Source organism: Pan troglodytes, chromosome 9, assembly GCF_028858775.2.
Source record: "Pan troglodytes isolate AG18354 chromosome 9, NHGRI_mPanTro3-v2.0_pri, whole genome shotgun sequence".
Classification (NCBI taxonomy): Eukaryota; Metazoa; Chordata; class Mammalia; order Primates; family Hominidae; genus Pan; species Pan troglodytes.
The window spans coordinates 58,565,305-58,582,898 of NC_072407.2; the positions used below are offsets into that span (position 1 = coordinate 58,565,305).

A 17,594-nucleotide genomic window follows, 5' to 3' on the forward strand; every position below is an offset into this window, starting at 1 on the left:
AGCTCCATCCATATTGCTGCAAAGGACATAATATCATTCTTTTTTATGGCTGTGTAGTATTTCATGGTGTGTATGTACCACATTTTCTTTATGCAGTCTAGCATTGATGGGCATTTAGGTTGATTCCATGTCTTTGCTATTGTAAATAGTGGTGCAGTGAATATATATATGCACACATATGCCTTTATGGTAGAAAGATTTATATCCCTTTGGGCATATACTCAATAGTGGGATTGCTGAGTTGAATGGGGAGTATTTAAAGTTTTTTTCAGAAATCGCCAAACTCCTTTCAACAATGGCTGCACTAATTCACTTTGCTACAAGAAGTGTATAAGCATTCCTTTTCCTCCACAATCTCACTGAAATTTGTTAATTATTGACTTTTAAATAATAGCCATGCTAACTGGTGTGAGATGGTATCTTCTTGTGGTTTTGATTTGCATTTCTCTAATGATGACTGATGTTGAGCGTTTTTTATATGTTTGTTAGCCATGTGTATGTCTTCTTTGAAAAGTGCCTGGTTATGTCTTTTGACCACTTTATAATTGGGTTATTTGGTTTTTGCTTCAAAATGTATTTAAGTTCCTTATAGACTCTGGATATTGACCTTTGTTGGTTGCATAGTTTGTAAATATTTTCTCCCATTCTGTTGCAGGTTGTCTGGTTACTCTGCTGAAAGTTTCCTTTGCTGTGAAGAGCTCTTCAGTTTAATTAGGCCACATTTGTCAATTTTTGTTTTTGTTGCTCTTGGCATCTTCATCATAAAATCTCAGTTTGGACGTTGTTGATGTATAGAAATACCACAATTATTGTAAATTTGTTTTGTACCCTGAAACTTTGCTGAAGTTGTTTATCAAATCTAGGAGTTTTTGGGTGGAGACTATGGAATATTCTAGGTATAAAATTATATCATCTGCAAACATAGATACTTTGACTTCCTTTCTTCCCATTTGGATCTCTGTCATTTCTTTCTCTGCCCTGATTTCTCTGGCTAGGACTTCCAGTACTAGTTGAATAGGAGTAACGAGAGTGGGCATCCTTGTCCACTTCCAGTTCTCAGGGTGAATGCTTCCAGTTTTTATCCATTCAGTATGATGCTGGTGTGAGATTTTCATCGATGGCTTATTATTCTGAGGTGTGTTCCTTCAATGCTTAGTTTGTTGAGGATTTTTTAACATGAAGCGATGCTGAATTCATCAAAAGTCTTTTCTGGATCTATTGAGATGATTATGTTTTTTTAAAAATTTTTGTCTATGTGATGAATCACATTTACTTATTTGCATATGTTGAACCATGTTGCTTTTTAGGGATAAAATCTACTCAATCATGGTGAATTAGCACTTTGATGTGCTGCTGGATCCAGTTTGCCAGTATTGAGAATTTTTCGTCTACTTTCATCAAAGCTATTGGCCTAAAATTTGTGTGTGTGTGTATCTCTGCCAGGTTTTGAGATCAGAATAATGCTGATCTCATAAAATGAGCTAGAAAGAAGTTTCTCCTATTTATTTATTTATTTATTTACTTATTTATGGAATGATTTCAGTAGAAATGGTACCAGTTCTTCTTTATATGTCTGGCAGAATTTAGCCGTGAGTTTGTCTGTTCCTGGGCTTTTCCAGATTTTTTATTACTGATTCAATTCCTGAACTCATTACTGGTCTCTTCTGGATTTCAATTTCTTCCTGTGTCAATCTTGAGAGGTTGTGTGTTTCCAGGAATTTATCAATTTTTTCTAGGTTTTCTAGTTTGTGTGCATATTAGATGACTAATAGTCTCTGAAAGTTTTTTGTGTTTCCGTGGGGTCATTGCCAATGTCCACTTTGTCATTTCGATTGTGTTTATTTAAATCTTCTCTTTTTTTTCTGTGTTAGTCTATCTGGTGAACTATCTTATCCATTCTTTTAAATAACTAACTTCTGGATTTGTTGATCTTCTGTATGGCTTTTCACATCTCAATTTAATTCAGTTTAGACCTGATTTTGGTTATTATTTGTCTTCTGTTAGTTTTGAGGTTGGTTTGCTTTTGTTTTTCTAGTTCTTCAAAGTGTGATGTTAGATTTTTAATTTGAGATATTTCTAACTTTTTGATTTGCGTGTTTAGAACAAGAAACTTTCCTCTTAACAGTACTTTAGCTGTTTCCCAGATATTCTGATATGTTGTATCTTTGTTCTCATTAGTTTTAATGAATTTCTTGACTTCTCCCTTAATTTCATTGTTTGCCCAGAATTCAAACAGGCGCAGATTATTTAATTTCCATGTAATTATATGGTTTGAGTGATCTTCTTAGTATTGATTTCAATTTGTATTGTGCAGTGGTCCAAGAGTATGCCTGCTATAATTTCAGTTTTTTTTCATTTGCTTAGAGTTGTTTTTACGGCAAATTTTGTGGTCAATTTAGGAGTATGTGCCGTATGCAGATGATAAGATATATTCTATTTTGTTGGAGTGGAGCATTCTGTAGATGCCTGTTAGGTCCATTTGGCCAAGTATCTAGTTCATGTTCCAAATCTCTTTATTAGTTTTATGCCTCAGTGATGTAATATTGTTAGTGAAGTGTTGGACTCTCCCACTATTATTGTAGGGTTATCTAATTCTCTTTGTAGGTCTCTAAGAACATGTTTTATGTATCTGGATGCTCCTGCATTGAGTACATATATATTTAGAATAGTTAAGTCTTCTTGTTGAACTGAACCCATATTTAGAACTCCCTAAAGGACCACATAATGCCCTTCTTTGTCTTTTTTTAATGGTTGTTGGTTTACAGTCTTTGGTCTGAAATTAGAATAGCAATTTTGTTTTGTTTTGTTTTCCATTTGCTTGGTAGATTTTTCTCCATCCCTTTACTTTGAACCTATGGGTGTCATTGCACGAGAGATAGGTCTCCTAAGCACAGCATACAGTTAGGTCTTGCTTCTTTATCCAACTTGCCACTCTATGCCTTCTAATTGGGTTATTTAGTTCATTTACATTGGAGGTTAATATTGATATGTGAAAATTTAATGTGTCCCATTATCATGCTGTTATCTGGTTATTACGCAGATTTGATTGTATAGTTGCTTTACATGGTCTATGTACTTAAGTGTGTTTTTGTGGTGGCCAGTAACAGTCTTTCATGTCTGTGTTTAACACTCCCTCGAGAACTTCTTGTAAGAATGGCAGGTGGTAATAAATTCTCTTAACATTTGCTCATCTGAGAAGATCCTTGTCTTTTGCTTATGAAGCCCAATTTGGCTGAATATGAAATTCTTGGATGGAGTTTCTTTTCTTTAAGAACATTAAAAAGAGGCCCCCAATCTCTTCTGGCTTGTATAGTTTCTGCTGAAAGGTCTGCCTTTAGCCTTATGGGGTTCCCACTGTAGGTGGCCTGCCCCTTCTCTCTAGCTTCCTTTAATATTCTTTTCTTCCATGTCAACTTTGGAGAATTGACTATGTGTCTCAAGGATGGTTGTTTTGCATAATATCTAGCATGAGTTCTCTGCATTTCCTGAATTTAAATATTGACCTCTTTAGTGACATTGGTGATATTTTCTCAGGTAACATCCTCGAATATGTATTCCAAGTTGCTTGCTTTCTCTACCTCTCTTTCAGGGACACCAATGAGCCGTACGTTTGCTCACTTTACATAATCCCATATTTCTCAAAGGCTTTGTTCATTCTTCTTTATTATTTATTTTGTCTGATGGAGTTATTTTGGAGATCCATTTTTTGAGCTCTGAGATTCTTTCCTCAGCTTGGTTGATTCCATGTTAATATTTGTATTATAAAATTCTTGAAGTGAGTTTTTCAGCTCTATCAGACACATTTGCTTCTTTCTTAAAATGGCTATTTCCTCTTTAATCTCCTGTATTGTTTTATTATATTACCTAGATGCCTTGGATTGAGTTTGGGCTTTCTCCAGAATCTCAATGATCTTCATTCCTATCCATATTCTGAATTCTATGAGTGACATTTCAGTCATTTCTTCCTGATTAAGAACCATTGCTGGGAAACTAGTGTGGTCATTTGGAGGTAAGAAGACACTCTTTTTTTTTTTTTTTTTTTTTTTTTTTTTGAGACAGAATCTCCCTCTGTTACCCAAGCTGGCGTGCAATGGCACAATTTCAGCTCACTGAAACCTTGTCTCCCAGGTTCAAGTGATTCTCCTTCCTCAACCTTCCGAGTAGCTGGGATTACAGGCCCCTGCCACCATGCCTAGCTAATTTTTGTAGTTTTAGTCTAGATGAGGTTTCTCCATATTTGCCATGCTGGTCTCAAACTCCTGGCCTCAGGTGATCCACCTGCCTCAGCCTCCCAAAGTGCTAGAATTACAGATGTAAGCCACTGTGCCCGGCCCATTCTGGCTTTTTGAGTTGCCAGAGTTCTTTTCCTGTTCTTTTTCACCTATGTGGCCTGATGTTCCTTTAATCTTTGAAGTTACTGTCCTTTGGACTTTTGTTTTCTTCTTAATCATCTTTGATACCCTGGGATGTTTGATTTTCTTATGAGTTCAGTCAACTGGCTTTGACTCTGGAAGATGAGCTCAGCTCATCACTCCTAGGCTGTGTGCTCTAATTGTGAGGGTTTGTATTGTGCCACTGACTTTGTTCTCTGACTCCTTTAGGTTAGAAACCTGCTGTGCTGAAGGGGTCAAGGTGTTTCCAGTCCACTGGCCCCAATACTGTGATGAGGGGTGCCAGCCAAAGCACTTTGTAAAGGTGGTGGCTTGTGATCCATGCTCACATGTGTGTACCAGCAGCTGCAGTGTAATGGTGTGGTGCCCATGCATTGGAAGGGTAGTGATGGATTCACTGGCATCTATGCACACATTTGTGTTGGTGGCATTGGTGGTGGCAGTGGCTTAGTGCAGGTTGGGGAGATGGTTCCAGTGTCTGTACACACACTTTCACTGGCTACCGTAGTGATAACATGGCTGCCAGTGCCTCAGTGGGGGCAGCATGCCACCAGGGTTGGGTAGGACAGTGGGGTATTCTCATGCTGGAAGTACGATGGTGGGGTACGTGTGCACATATGCGCTATCAGAGGAGGGGAGACAGATCCGCCCATATGCACATGCTAGTCAAGTTGTGGTGGGACTTCCATGCGGGGGGCGGGTGTTAGCAAAACAGCAGGGGATGGTTGTGTATGGGCTGCTCATGTTGGCTTGGTCCAGTCTGCTAGACCTCTTCATTAGTTATGTGTGGCCTACCAGCAGAGCAGCTATGATGAGGGCCCCCGGAAAGCACTCTGATTGGATATTGGAGGCTGTGCTGCTAGTAGGGACAGCCAGGCTGGAGCCACAGGAAAGGCTGGGAGACAGGGGGGCACTCAGATGAGACTGTCCCCATCACACAGACAAGATCACCCTGTTCTGTCCAGGTCTGTAAGTCTCCTAAAGGCTAAAGCCTCCTAGAGGAGCTTGGTGATCCTTGGGGAATGGGTATCCCTGGCCATGCTCCACTGAAGCTGTTCCTGCAGCAAACCCTCTGTGCTCTGTAAAATCTGGAGTCCTGCCCCCATTACTTTTCTAAGCAGCAATTCCTGCCAGCTCAAGTGTCCATGGGGGATCATTGGTTCTCCTGCAACTAGGATTCTGGAGGCCCATGGATAAAGCAGGTTATTCTTTGTCTGTTTGACTCACCCATTCGCCAGGAGTGAGTGGGGTCCAGGAGTGGGTCCCAGTGCTCGACAGGCCTGTGTAGGGTTCTTGGCTTTCTACCCCTTTAGCCCAGTGTCTGCACCTTCTCTTTGTCTACTTTCAATGCCTTCTCTCTGAAGATCCATTCAGAGTGTGCCAGTCTTCCCAATGTCTCAGGAACTGGGAAATGTTATTTCTGGCTGTGTCCACTCGACCATCTAGGCTCCCCCTCTATGTTGATATTTTAAATACCCTGTTTACCTCTTTTGCTACCAAAAAGTTGACTATTATATGTCTCTGTGAGAATCTTTTGTGTTTATCAAATTTGTTTGGTTTAGTCTCCTATATCTGCATATCACTGATATTTCTCTAATTGCAGGAGTTTTTGAAATATTTTTATTCTTTTCTCCTTAACTTTTGCTGCTACTCCAACTGACTCTATTGATAAACATAATAGTAGCACTGCAAGTGTCCAAGGATGTCGTGATTTTTTGGTGACCTTTCTTCTATTTTATTTAGAATGGATATTGTCTATTTACCTCTTTTTAAGTTGGTTGATTCTTCATTTTGCCTCTCAATCTTCTGTTGCATCTAACAAGTAAATTTTTCATTTCAGTTATTCTGTTTTTTAACTCCAGATTTTCTATTTGATTCTTTCAGAAAAAAAAAAAATGCTTTTTTGATTTTCTCCTTTGGTAAGTCAATCATTTTCTACAGTACTTTTTTTCTGAAAATTCTAACTCGTAGAACTGTCAAAAAACAAACTTTTGTTCTTTATAAATTGTCCACTCTTAGGTGTTCTGTTATAGAAGCAAAAATGGACTAAAACAAATGCTCAGGCAGCTTACAGTTCTGCCGAAGGCTTCACTTTCTCCTTTTGCAGAGCCTCAAGTCAGGCATGGTTTCAGTCTCTAGGTTTGACACCTGAGTATCTGTATTTTATGAACCTCTACCAATTGCATATTATACACTGAATCATAAGGATAAATTTTCTTAATATATTACTTCCATACTCAACTCTCAAATCTATTTTTAATGGATTCAAATTCTTTATTGATGTTCATTTTTTGTGGATTTATTTTCTCAAGTACTATAAACATTTTTCCAATTCTTTGAAATACTAGTTATGGTTTCTTTGAAATATGAGTCGGCTAAATCCAACATCTATGTCCAGTCACAGGCGGTGCTTATAGACTACCTATCAATCATATCCAAGTATAGGTCATTATTTCCTCTTTCTGTTTTTAATGACTCAGATTTGTACTGAGAACTGGAAATTTTGTAATATATTTTAGCACCTCTAAAATTTGATTTTATTTATTTTTTTCCCTCTATGATTCTCTGTTGCTGTGTGTGTTTTTGTTTCTTTGTTATAAAATACCTTGTTTGAATTAATATGCAGAATTTGGCCACTAATTTATCTGCTCAGTATTTCCTTTGCATTATTAACTTTTAGCTTGACTTTCTAAGAGTTACCTGTTTGTCTTCTAGGTTAGTGGTCAAAGTTGTTCTAAAAATTTTTATTTCATAAGGCTTGCACCCTCTGCTGCTGACATGTGCCTGATTTGGGGAGCACATTAAACTGTATTAGTGTTCAAGTATACCCCAGCATTTACTTTCCTGTTGAGTACTCTCAAGTCTCCATTATGTGGGTATTTAGGTTGTCAGACAGCTGGTAGTGTGTAGGATATTGAAGTTTTTATCAAATCCCTCAGTTGGCATCTCCTTTCCAGGAACTTTAAATTTCTGGCTAGTCCTCCCTGCTGCTACTTACCCCAACTATAACCATAACCTGAGGTTAAAAGAGTTGCGTTCACTACTGTGCATGGATTTTCTACCATTTACTCCAAATCCAATTACCCCCTACCCCTGCCTTTAACATGGAAGTTGCTGGTTTTTATGGATAGGCTTGCTCTGGACAAAAAATAAACAAGGTAAAATTATCAGACATGTATCATAGTTATATAATTATATATGATATAATGCAGGTATATAATGCAGAAAGAAACACAAATGTTACAATATTGATACATCACAAATAAAAAGTGACAAATACAGCAATGAAATTATAACAATAACATATATGCATAGTAAATACACACACATACACAAATTGTATGTGTTCACAGGATCACATTAATAATATAGGACACATATTAATAAAACATTGAGTTTTTGTCAAGAAAGAAAAGAAAAATTTAGTTGAGGGTTAAACAGAATAAAAAATGAAATGCCGCAATATGTAATAAAGAAAAAATCCAAAATCTAAATAATTTGTAAACAGAGACCTGATGGTAAGTCACAATAAAATAAATATTAAGATAATTTATTAATACTAATAAATTTACTGTGTTCTAAGTACTATTTTTATTTTTTATTTTTATAGGTACATAGTAGGGGTAATTATATCCATTTTTTATTTGAAGAATAAAAAATTTAAAATTAAATAATTTTATCCCTGATGAAATAAAAAGGAACAACATAAATGAGTAAAAAAGCAACACCTCTCCTTTGTGCATTATTTTATTCCATGTAAAATTCTTAAAGTAATAGGACATCGTTGTAAACCATCTCCACTCTGTCACCTTTTTGAGGAAACCACTGTGTATATACCACCTGCCGTGTATATACAATATTTTTTTCTGTGAGCCTGCACTATAGATACAATATTTTAATCAAGAGTCCTCTGTGGTACAAATGCAAATTTAAGCAAGTGTAAAAAATAGGTAACAAACAAGTAAATTAAAAAAAAAAACACACTTCTTGGCCTGCTATTAGGCCTTAGAAACTGAAGTCTTGACTATCTTGACACATCATAAACTGCATGATTTCTGACTCACTCAACCATAAAGTTGGACATACACAGTCCATTTTCCCTTCTTCATAATTTTACAAATAGATTTGTTCTCACTGCAGCTCTTAGCAACCTCTGCATAGGATTTTTTTTTCTTTCATCTTTACACTGAAAGAAAGGAAGCACTTTATGCCTTCTCTTTGACATATCTGAATTGCCAGCATCTTGACTCTTGCAGTACGAGACATCATTAAGTAAAATAACGGTTATGTAACACAGTTACTGCAATACTGTGACAGTCATCTGATAACCAAGATGGCTACTAAGTGGAACAGACAAGGAAAGTATACACTGTGGATAACTGGACAAAATATGATTCATGCCCTAGGTAAGATAGAGTGAAAAAGTGTGAGAATTTATTATGCTATTTTGAATGATATGTGATTTACAACTTATGAGTTGTTTTCTGGAAATTCTCTTTAACATTTTTGGAACACAGTTGAATGCAGGTAACTGAAACCACAGAAAGCAAAAAATAGATATCCAAGGGACTGCTGTATATAATGTTCAAGACTGAACAGGCCCTGAGGCACAAGTAAGTTACAGGAAGAAGTAGCCTGATGCACATGGTCCCCACTCCTCCTACACTATCTTCTGTCTCACAATCTCCACCCATGGCCTCATAGAGAGTGCCTTATGGTCAGTTGACAGAGGAAGAAAAGACTCCAGTCCCATTTAAAGATAGTTCTGCATCATATGCAGACACCACCCTAAAAGTGGGCAACTGTAGCACTACAAGCCTTTTCTGGGAAGTTCCTGATGGACAGAAGTAAAGGGAAATACTCTCACTGTGCACAACTTTGAGTGGTGCACCTGGTCATGCACTTTGCTTAGAAGGTGATCATGAGAGAACAGACATGCGATAATTATGATTACATATGGATTCAGGGGCTGTGGCAAGTGGTGTGGCTAGATAGTAAAAAACGTGGAGAGGACATGATTGAAAAATTAATGACAAAGAAATTTAGGGAAGAAGTATGACCATAACTCTCTGAATGAGCAAAAAATGTGAAGATATTTGTGTCCTATGTCAATGCTCACCAAATGGTGACCTCAGCAGAGGAGGATTATAATATTCAAGTTAATAGTATGACACGTTCTGTGGATACTAGCCAGCCTCTTTCCTCAGGCACCCTGTCATCACCCAATGGGCTCACAAAGAAAGTGGACATGGTGGCAGGGACATAGGTTATGTGTGGTCTCACAGCAACATGGACTTCCACTCATGAGGGCCAACCTGGCCATAGTCACTGCTGAGTGTCCAATCTTCCAGCAGCAGAGAACAACACAGAGCCACTAATATGGCACCATTACCCAATGGGAATAGCCAGCTGCCTGGCAGGAGTTTGGTTACATTGGAGTTTTTCCAACATTTAAGAGCAGCATTTTGTTCTTAGTGCAATATATACTTACTCTGAATACAGATTATCCTTCTTTGCAAGCAATTCTGCCAAAACTACCTTCCAAGTTATAGAATGCCTTATGTACCATCATGATATTCCACATGGCATTATATATAATCAAGAAACTCACTTAACAGATAAAGAAGTGCAGCAATGTGTCCATGATCATGGAATTCACTAGTCATACTCACCATGCTGCCCAACATCCCAAAGAAACTGGCTTTGAAATTTTAATTACAATTCAGCTAGATGGCAATAACTTGAATAGCTGGGGAAAAGTTTGCAAGAAAGCTATACATGCTTTGAATTAGTCTCCAGTATATTGTGCTGTTTTTTGCCATAGACTGGATCTAGGAGCCTAGGAATGAAGAGATGGAAGTGTGAGTGACACCACTCACTATTTTTCTTAATTTTTTAATTTTTGTTATTATACTTTAAGTTTTAGGGTACATGTGCACAACGTGCAGGTTAGTTACATAGGTATACATGTGCCATGTTGGTGTGTTGCACCCATTAACTCATCATTTAACATTCAAGACACCACTCACTATTAACCCTAGTGACCCACTGTCAAAATTTCTGCTTCCTGCTCCATTGACTTTAAGCTTTACTGAACTACAGGTCTTAGTCACAGAGGAATGAATGCTTCCACCTAGAAAAATAGCAATAATTCTATTGAATTGGAAGTTAAGACTCTTACCCAGCCATTTTGAGCTCCTCATGCAACTGAATCAATAGACAAAACAGGAAGTTATCATACTTGATCCTGACTTTCCAGGGGAAATTGGGCTATTACTTCACAATACAAGGAAGAATAAGCCTGGAATATGGGACATTCCTTAGGACATCTCTTATTAATAAGAAAAACTGTAATAATAATATATGGAAAACTGTAATAGCCCAAACTAGCCAGAACTACTACTGGCCCACATTCTTCAGGAATAAAGGTTTGGGCCACTTCACAAGGAAAAAAGAACCATGGCCAACTACGTTGCTTGCTAAAGACAAAAGGAATACAGTATGGAAAGAAGAAGAAGACAGTTATAAATTCTGGCTATAATCATGCGGCCAGTTCAGAAATGAGGACTGTAATTGTAATGAGAATTCCATCCTAATTTTATTATAAATATGTCTGTGTATTTATTAAGATGCTTTATTCCATTTTTATTACCTTATTATATAAATAAGATATATGGACTTTACACCAATATTTAAATATTGTTAGTTTTACACTGTAGAATTTTACTCTGAGAAAATCAGGAGAAGAGTCTGTATCACTCAAAGAATATATGTCCTGTTCAGAATAAAGGATTAGTGAGTTTTTATTTATATGCAGGATAGTTGTGTCATGTACAGCAAAACTATGACCTTGTAATTGTCTATGTTTAGAGAGACTAAGTATGGTTTAAGTACACGCTTATGTTTGCCAAGCTGACAAGGGGTGGAGTAATGATGATTAAAGTGTTGACTTAACTAGGCTATATGATGCCCAGATAGCTGGCAAACATTATTTCTGGGTGTGCCTGTGAGGATGCTCCTGGAAGAGACTACGATTGTTAGACACAGTAACTATCATCCTCACCAATATAAGTGGGTATCAGTGTAATCAATTGAGGCCTTGAATAAAACAAAAAGACAGAGGAAGGGTGAGTTCACTCCCTGCTTAAGCTAGGACATCCTTCGCTTCCTGCCATCAGACATTGACATCCCAGATTCCAGAGCCTTCGAATTCAGACTATGATGTACACCCTTGGCTCCCCTGGCTCCCAATATTTCAAGTTTGAACTGAATCTATACCATCAGCTTTCTTGAAGTTTGCAGACAGCAAATCACAGGAATCCTCAGCCTACATAATTGCATAAAACAATTCATAATAAATCTCTATTATCTATCTATCTATCTATCTATCTATCTATCTATCATCTATCTATCTATCATCTCTCGTCTAACTATCTCTTCTTAGTACTGTTTTTCTGGAGAACTCTGATACACTAGTGAATACAAACTGTCTTCTACAACTAATGGACAGCCTCAAACATTTTGTTATGCTCTCAAATGCTTTAGGAATTATCAATAAATTGTCTGCCATCTCCTCAGGGAGAGTCTCAAAAGATTAAAAAATGCATAAATTGTTCTCACTGTGCCATGTGAGAGACACATGGAGGAGTCAAGACAGAGGCTTCCTTACAGGTAAAAAAAAAAAGTAAGAATGTTTCTTGTGGTGTCATATGTTACAGATATCTACAATGCTTCAATGACATTGGAAAAGTGCCACTTTAATTTGATGACATAACCATAGTAAAGTGTGACAATTTCTGATTCATTTCTCTGGGATTTCTGTTACTCAATAATGCCTAAGCAGAAATAACAGTGCTCCATTTTTCATATACTTTTTAAGTATTTTACATGGTTTCACAGACTGAATGCTATAAGCATCTTTGAAACATTATCATGATATTGTTTCTAAAGTATTCATTTTACATAAAATATTTTTCTCTAATTGAGGCCAAAACTTGGAGAAAATAAAGCACAACGACAAGGAGATAAATATATTTTTAATGAAAGAATGGAGAAACTGCAACTATTTGGTCAGTGATGTTCATGTCCTTCCAAATACTTGTTATTTAGATGCTCTAGGCTCTCAGACCCCTTAACAATAATTTAACACTCAATGATTGTTCAAATAAATGTGTAGATATGATTGTTTTCTCACTTCTTGGTGAGTCAAAAGGGGGTTTCTACCTTACATTCGAATGTGAAAAGCATTATTAAAAATTATGAGGCTTTTTGGGTAATTATAGGCCCAGAAAAAAAAATTTTAAATATAAGAAAATAAAATTAGGAGACTGTTAAGTACCCAGTTTTAGGGAACAATACAATTTTCAGAAAGTACTTCAATTTCCACTAAGAGTTGACAAAAGCAGATATTATTTTCTCAAAGATTGTAGCTTTAAAAAATGCAATTGATATTCAACAAAGACAGCAAAATATGAAAAAAGCAATCTGGTTCTTTCCACAGAACTCCAAAGATGGTGAAAGGAACCTCATTTATATTTCCTTACCTAACAAGAAAACAGGTACTTATCCATGATATTATTTGCCTTTCTAAATTGCCAAACTGTACAAAACAAGCAAACAAAATACAGGATTTATGCTGCTCATCATCTTATTTACTAAAGATATTTATCTAACTTTTCCATCTACTGCCACACATTACCATATATCTAATATGAGAAAGGTGTGTTCATTGAGTCAGGGTAGGATAGGAGGAGGTCATAATTTTATTTAAAAAATTAAGTTCAAATAATATGTAATCATCTTTATATTTAATGTAACACAATTGCTTGTCTTTATTTTTTCATAGCTCACTCTGAGATTGCCGTCACTATAATTTTCATTGTAAACACTATTTTCTTTCTTTTCTTTTTTCAAAAAACATTGGGGCTTACGATTTTTTTAACTAATAATGATTATCTTAGGTTATCATGCCCTCCATCTCCTGCTCTACTATATTTTAAATCTGTGGGTTATTGGGGGATATTTAGATATATATTTATTCGATTATACATATGTTAATTTGTATTATGTGCTATACCATATTTCCTAGTTTCTGTGGCTTGCATGTTCAGAAAAGTTTTAAATCACAGCCAGAAATCCACGTATATCTCATGTTTAGTGTATTTATTTTGTCTCTATGTTATTGTGTAACAAGGTGACTTTTAATCATTTCTTTAATCTACAGTATCCTTTTACCCAAAAAGTAGCTTTTACTAATTTTCATTATACAAAACCAATATGAAGGACCACATTTTCTCCCAATTTGTTCAGATTTCCTCAAACTCCCCTAAGATTTTGTATGATAAAACAAACTTAACGTTCACATTCAAGTTAGCATTTCTCAATTATATTGAGAATAAAACTATGGGAAGATTAAAGTTTTAATAAAGTTTATATAAAAACAATTTATTTAAAATGTTATTAAATTCGTTGTGAAAAATAGATAAGTAATCCAAAACAATAGCATACCAATTACCCAAGTTTAGTCATGAATTGGGGGAGGGGAGAAGAACTGCCCTAAGTTGCAAGTATTACATCCTACTTGACCTGTGACTCCCCTAGGCATCATTATGGTCCTAACAAAGAAGTTAATTCACAGTCAGAATAATGTATGTGTACACATGTAAAAAAAACCTCTTTCAAGTAAGGCATTGTCACAATTAAAACAAATAACAAGAAGAAGAAAACTCACAATGTACTTGATGTTTTAGAACTACTTCTAGGCAGCAAAGACACATTGAATCACTTAATCTTCAGTCATCCTTCCCAACAATTCTGCAATGACATGTTGATTCTGGATATCAGAACAAACAGTTTTAGATAACTTACACTATTTGCCTAAAATAACCTTTCAAATATGACATAAATTAAGATATCGTGTAGAATATATCTATATCCATATATTTCCTGATATTTTTTGCTTTGTAAATACAAATAATTGCCACTGTCATCTGTTATGGTGCTCTTACTCATATGCCTAATATCTGTCAACTCTGTTAAAGTCTCAGCTGTACCACCCGAAGAGATAAGGGTATTCACAGGATGATGTTTTGAAGCAGGTGGTTTTATGCATTTTTGGAATCTGTGACAGAAATTTTTTATATAACTAAAATTGTATTATGTCACAATAGTAATCTATAAATATGACCAAGCTCTAAAAACATAGTACAATAATTGTTCATATATCAGATATCCACGGTATTAACAATGTTTTTAACTTTAAAATTTTTCTTTATATATCTATACAGACATGAATATCTGTCTGTATCTCTTTCTCTCTCTCTCATATGATTCTATCTGTTCATCCATAATCTATCTATCTACCCATTAACTATCTATCTATCATCTGTCTATTCATGTATCTCATCAGAGTTTCTCAACCTTAGCACTATTGATATTTGGGGCTGGATATTGCGATGGGCTGAGTATTGATTATAGTGGAATGTTTAGCAGCTTACTGGCTTCTAACCTTTAGATGCAACAGTGGCCCACCTCCAAATTGTGATAAATAAAATGTCTCTAGACATTAGAAAATGTTTTTGGGTGAGTAAAATCAAAAGCAACTGAAAACTGCTGATCTGCCTTATCTCTTTCTTGAATTATTTAAACATGTTTTTATTTGTGAGAGGTATGTTTTCAAATGTCGCAAATTGTGAAATTTAGGTATATCTTCTGTTAGCTTTGCATACTAAAAAATTTCTCAGGTGATGATAGAGGAAAGCTATTGACAATGCCGATGTCTCTATCAGAATAGGTTTTCTGATGAACCTGGATGGAACAACACAATCTAACAACGGTGAATGAATTCATTCTTACGGGAATCACAGATATCGCTGAGCTGCAGGCACCATTATTTGCATTGTTCCTCATGATCTATGTGATCTCAGTGATGGGCAATTTGGGCATGATTGTCCTCACCAAGTTGGACTCCAGGTTGCAAACCCCTATGTACTTTTTTCTCAGACATCTGGCTTTCATGGATCTTGGTTATTCAACAACTGTGGGACCCAAAATGTTAGTAAATTTTGTTGTGGATAAGAATATAATTTCTTATTATTTTTGTGCAACACAGCTAGCTTTCTTTCTTGTGTTCATTGGTAGTGAACTTTTTATTCTCTCAGCCATGTCCTACGACCGCTATGTGGCCATCTGTAACCCTCTGCTATACACAGTAATCATGTCACGAAGGGTATGTCAGGTGCTGGTAGCAATCCCTTACCTCTATTGTACATTCATTTCTCTTCTAGTCACCATAAAGATTTTTACTTTATCCTTCTGTGGCTACAATGTCATTAGTCATTTCTACTGTGACAGTCTCCCTTTGTTACCTTTGCTTTGTTCAAATACACATGAAATTGAATTGATAATTCTGATCTTTGCAGCTATTGATTTGATTTCATCTCTTCTGATAGTTCTTTTATCTTACCTGCTCATCCTTGTAGCCATTCTCAGGATGAATTCTGCTGGCAGACAAAAGGCTTTTTCTACCTGTGGAGCCCACCTGACAGTGGTCATAGTGTTCTATGGGACTTTGCTTTTCATGTACGTGCAGCCCAAGTCCAGTCATTCCTTTGACACTGATAAAGTGGCTTCCATATTTTACACCCTGGTTATCCCCATGTTGAATCCCTTGATCTATAGTTTACGAAACAAAGATGTAAAATATGCCCTACGAAGGACATGGAATAACTTGTGTAATATTTTTGTTTAAATTTTGTACAATATGATTCCTATAAATTAGGTTATGGGCATGAATTTTTGCTCTGCATACTTCCAGAAGACATAACAAGCATAATTGATTCAACATATATTTACATATGTCTCATACATGATAGGCTCTTCTAATTGCTATACATAGATTAATAAACAAAACAGTAGAAATCTTTGCCTTCCTTGATGGATAGATGAATTGTATTCACAATAAGTCCATTTTATATAACAGTAGAATGTGCACGATGGATATAGACAAAGGAAAAAGGGAGACAAGGAAAGCTAGTATGCTGGGTGGCAGTAGGAAACAGTGGTCATTACAGAAGGGAGTTACGAGGATTCCAGTGTTTTTTATCTGCTACTGGAATAAAATTTACAGTGTGTGTGCTTCTGTATGTTTCTGTTTGTGTGTTTTTGTGTATATAAGCATTTTCCTTCTGTTTTAGCCTTCATACTTTTTGCTTGTATATTTTGACATTGCATTTAATACTGGTTGTTTAGATGATATGTGATGATTTTAAGTCTTACAGATGTGCTTGAATAATTACTATTCCGAATATTAGGATCCTACTATTTCCTTATCAATGTTTTTATTTCCACATAGAAGTCTGTTAACTGAACATACTTTGTAGCTTAATAATCGGTAAATTCTGATTAGCACCTGATTTTGTTTCAGTTAGCCCATTCTGTTTACATGAGTAGATATATCAATTATGCTTAAGTTTAGAAGACATCCATAGAAATTCTCAGGTTTATTCTTTCTCTCTAGTTGTTCTTGCTTAATAACTGCCTTTTTCACAGATTTTCCCATTATTTATCTAAAAAAAAGTAATAAACTGTGGTTAAAATTTGTGTTCCAGTTGTTTTTACATCTTTGAGGAGGGGGACCATTCTATGATGAATTAACTTTGTAGTCTCTCACTGAGTTGACAATCCATAATTTTTATCAATATGCACTATATCGAATGCACTATATTTTCATTTACTTCACTGTTTGATTGCATCAGTTGATTTTTCTACTTGTACAAAGCAAATAAAAGTAATAAAACGCACTACACCATACTGTATCTATCTGCTGGCTATTACAGATGTCCTTTGACAGTTACAGACCTTCACCATGCAAGTGAGGTCTGATCTGTATGCAATGATATCGTTATCTTGCCTTTTAAACATGGTTGCTTTCCTTAACTCCATATGTTTTCTTATGTATTTTGATTTCCTTTATTCTTTTTAATAATCCTAAGAATTTATTGAAAGTATCAGAGTCTACAATATTTTCTTGGTTCACCATCATAAAATAAAATCCCATGTGCAGCCAAAGAAACACTAATGAATATATCTCATTGGAATAAATTAAACATTGCATAGCACATTGTCATGTGAGGATAAATATTACCATATTGTTGCTGTACTGAAAATGAATCTTTAAGATGGTCATAGAAATTACCAGGTAGT

The 17,594-nt window shown here is 35.8% G+C and overlaps 1 protein-coding gene across 1 annotated transcript; it reads left to right on the forward strand.

Moving 5' to 3' along the window:
* The first annotated feature begins 12,038 nt into the window (after positions 1 to 12,038).
* Positions 12,039 to 17,534, forward strand: LOC466557 (olfactory receptor 8K3). The gene is made up of 3 exons (XM_054661733.2): positions 12,039 to 12,062; positions 12,892 to 12,949; positions 15,179 to 17,534. Exon 3 carries the CDS (start codon positions 15,202 to 15,204, stop codon positions 16,138 to 16,140), a length of 939 nt encoding a protein of 312 aa, XP_054517708.1. The 5' UTR covers positions 12,039 to 12,062; positions 12,892 to 12,949; positions 15,179 to 15,201; the 3' UTR covers positions 16,141 to 17,534.
* The last annotated feature ends 60 nt before the right edge of the window (positions 17,535 to 17,594 follow it).

What these genes read in the sequence shown, in the direction of transcription:
- LOC466557 (XM_054661733.2), top strand. Translation starts at nt 15,202, where the DNA reads ATGGAACAACACAATCTAACAACGGTGAATGAATTCATTCTTACGGGA.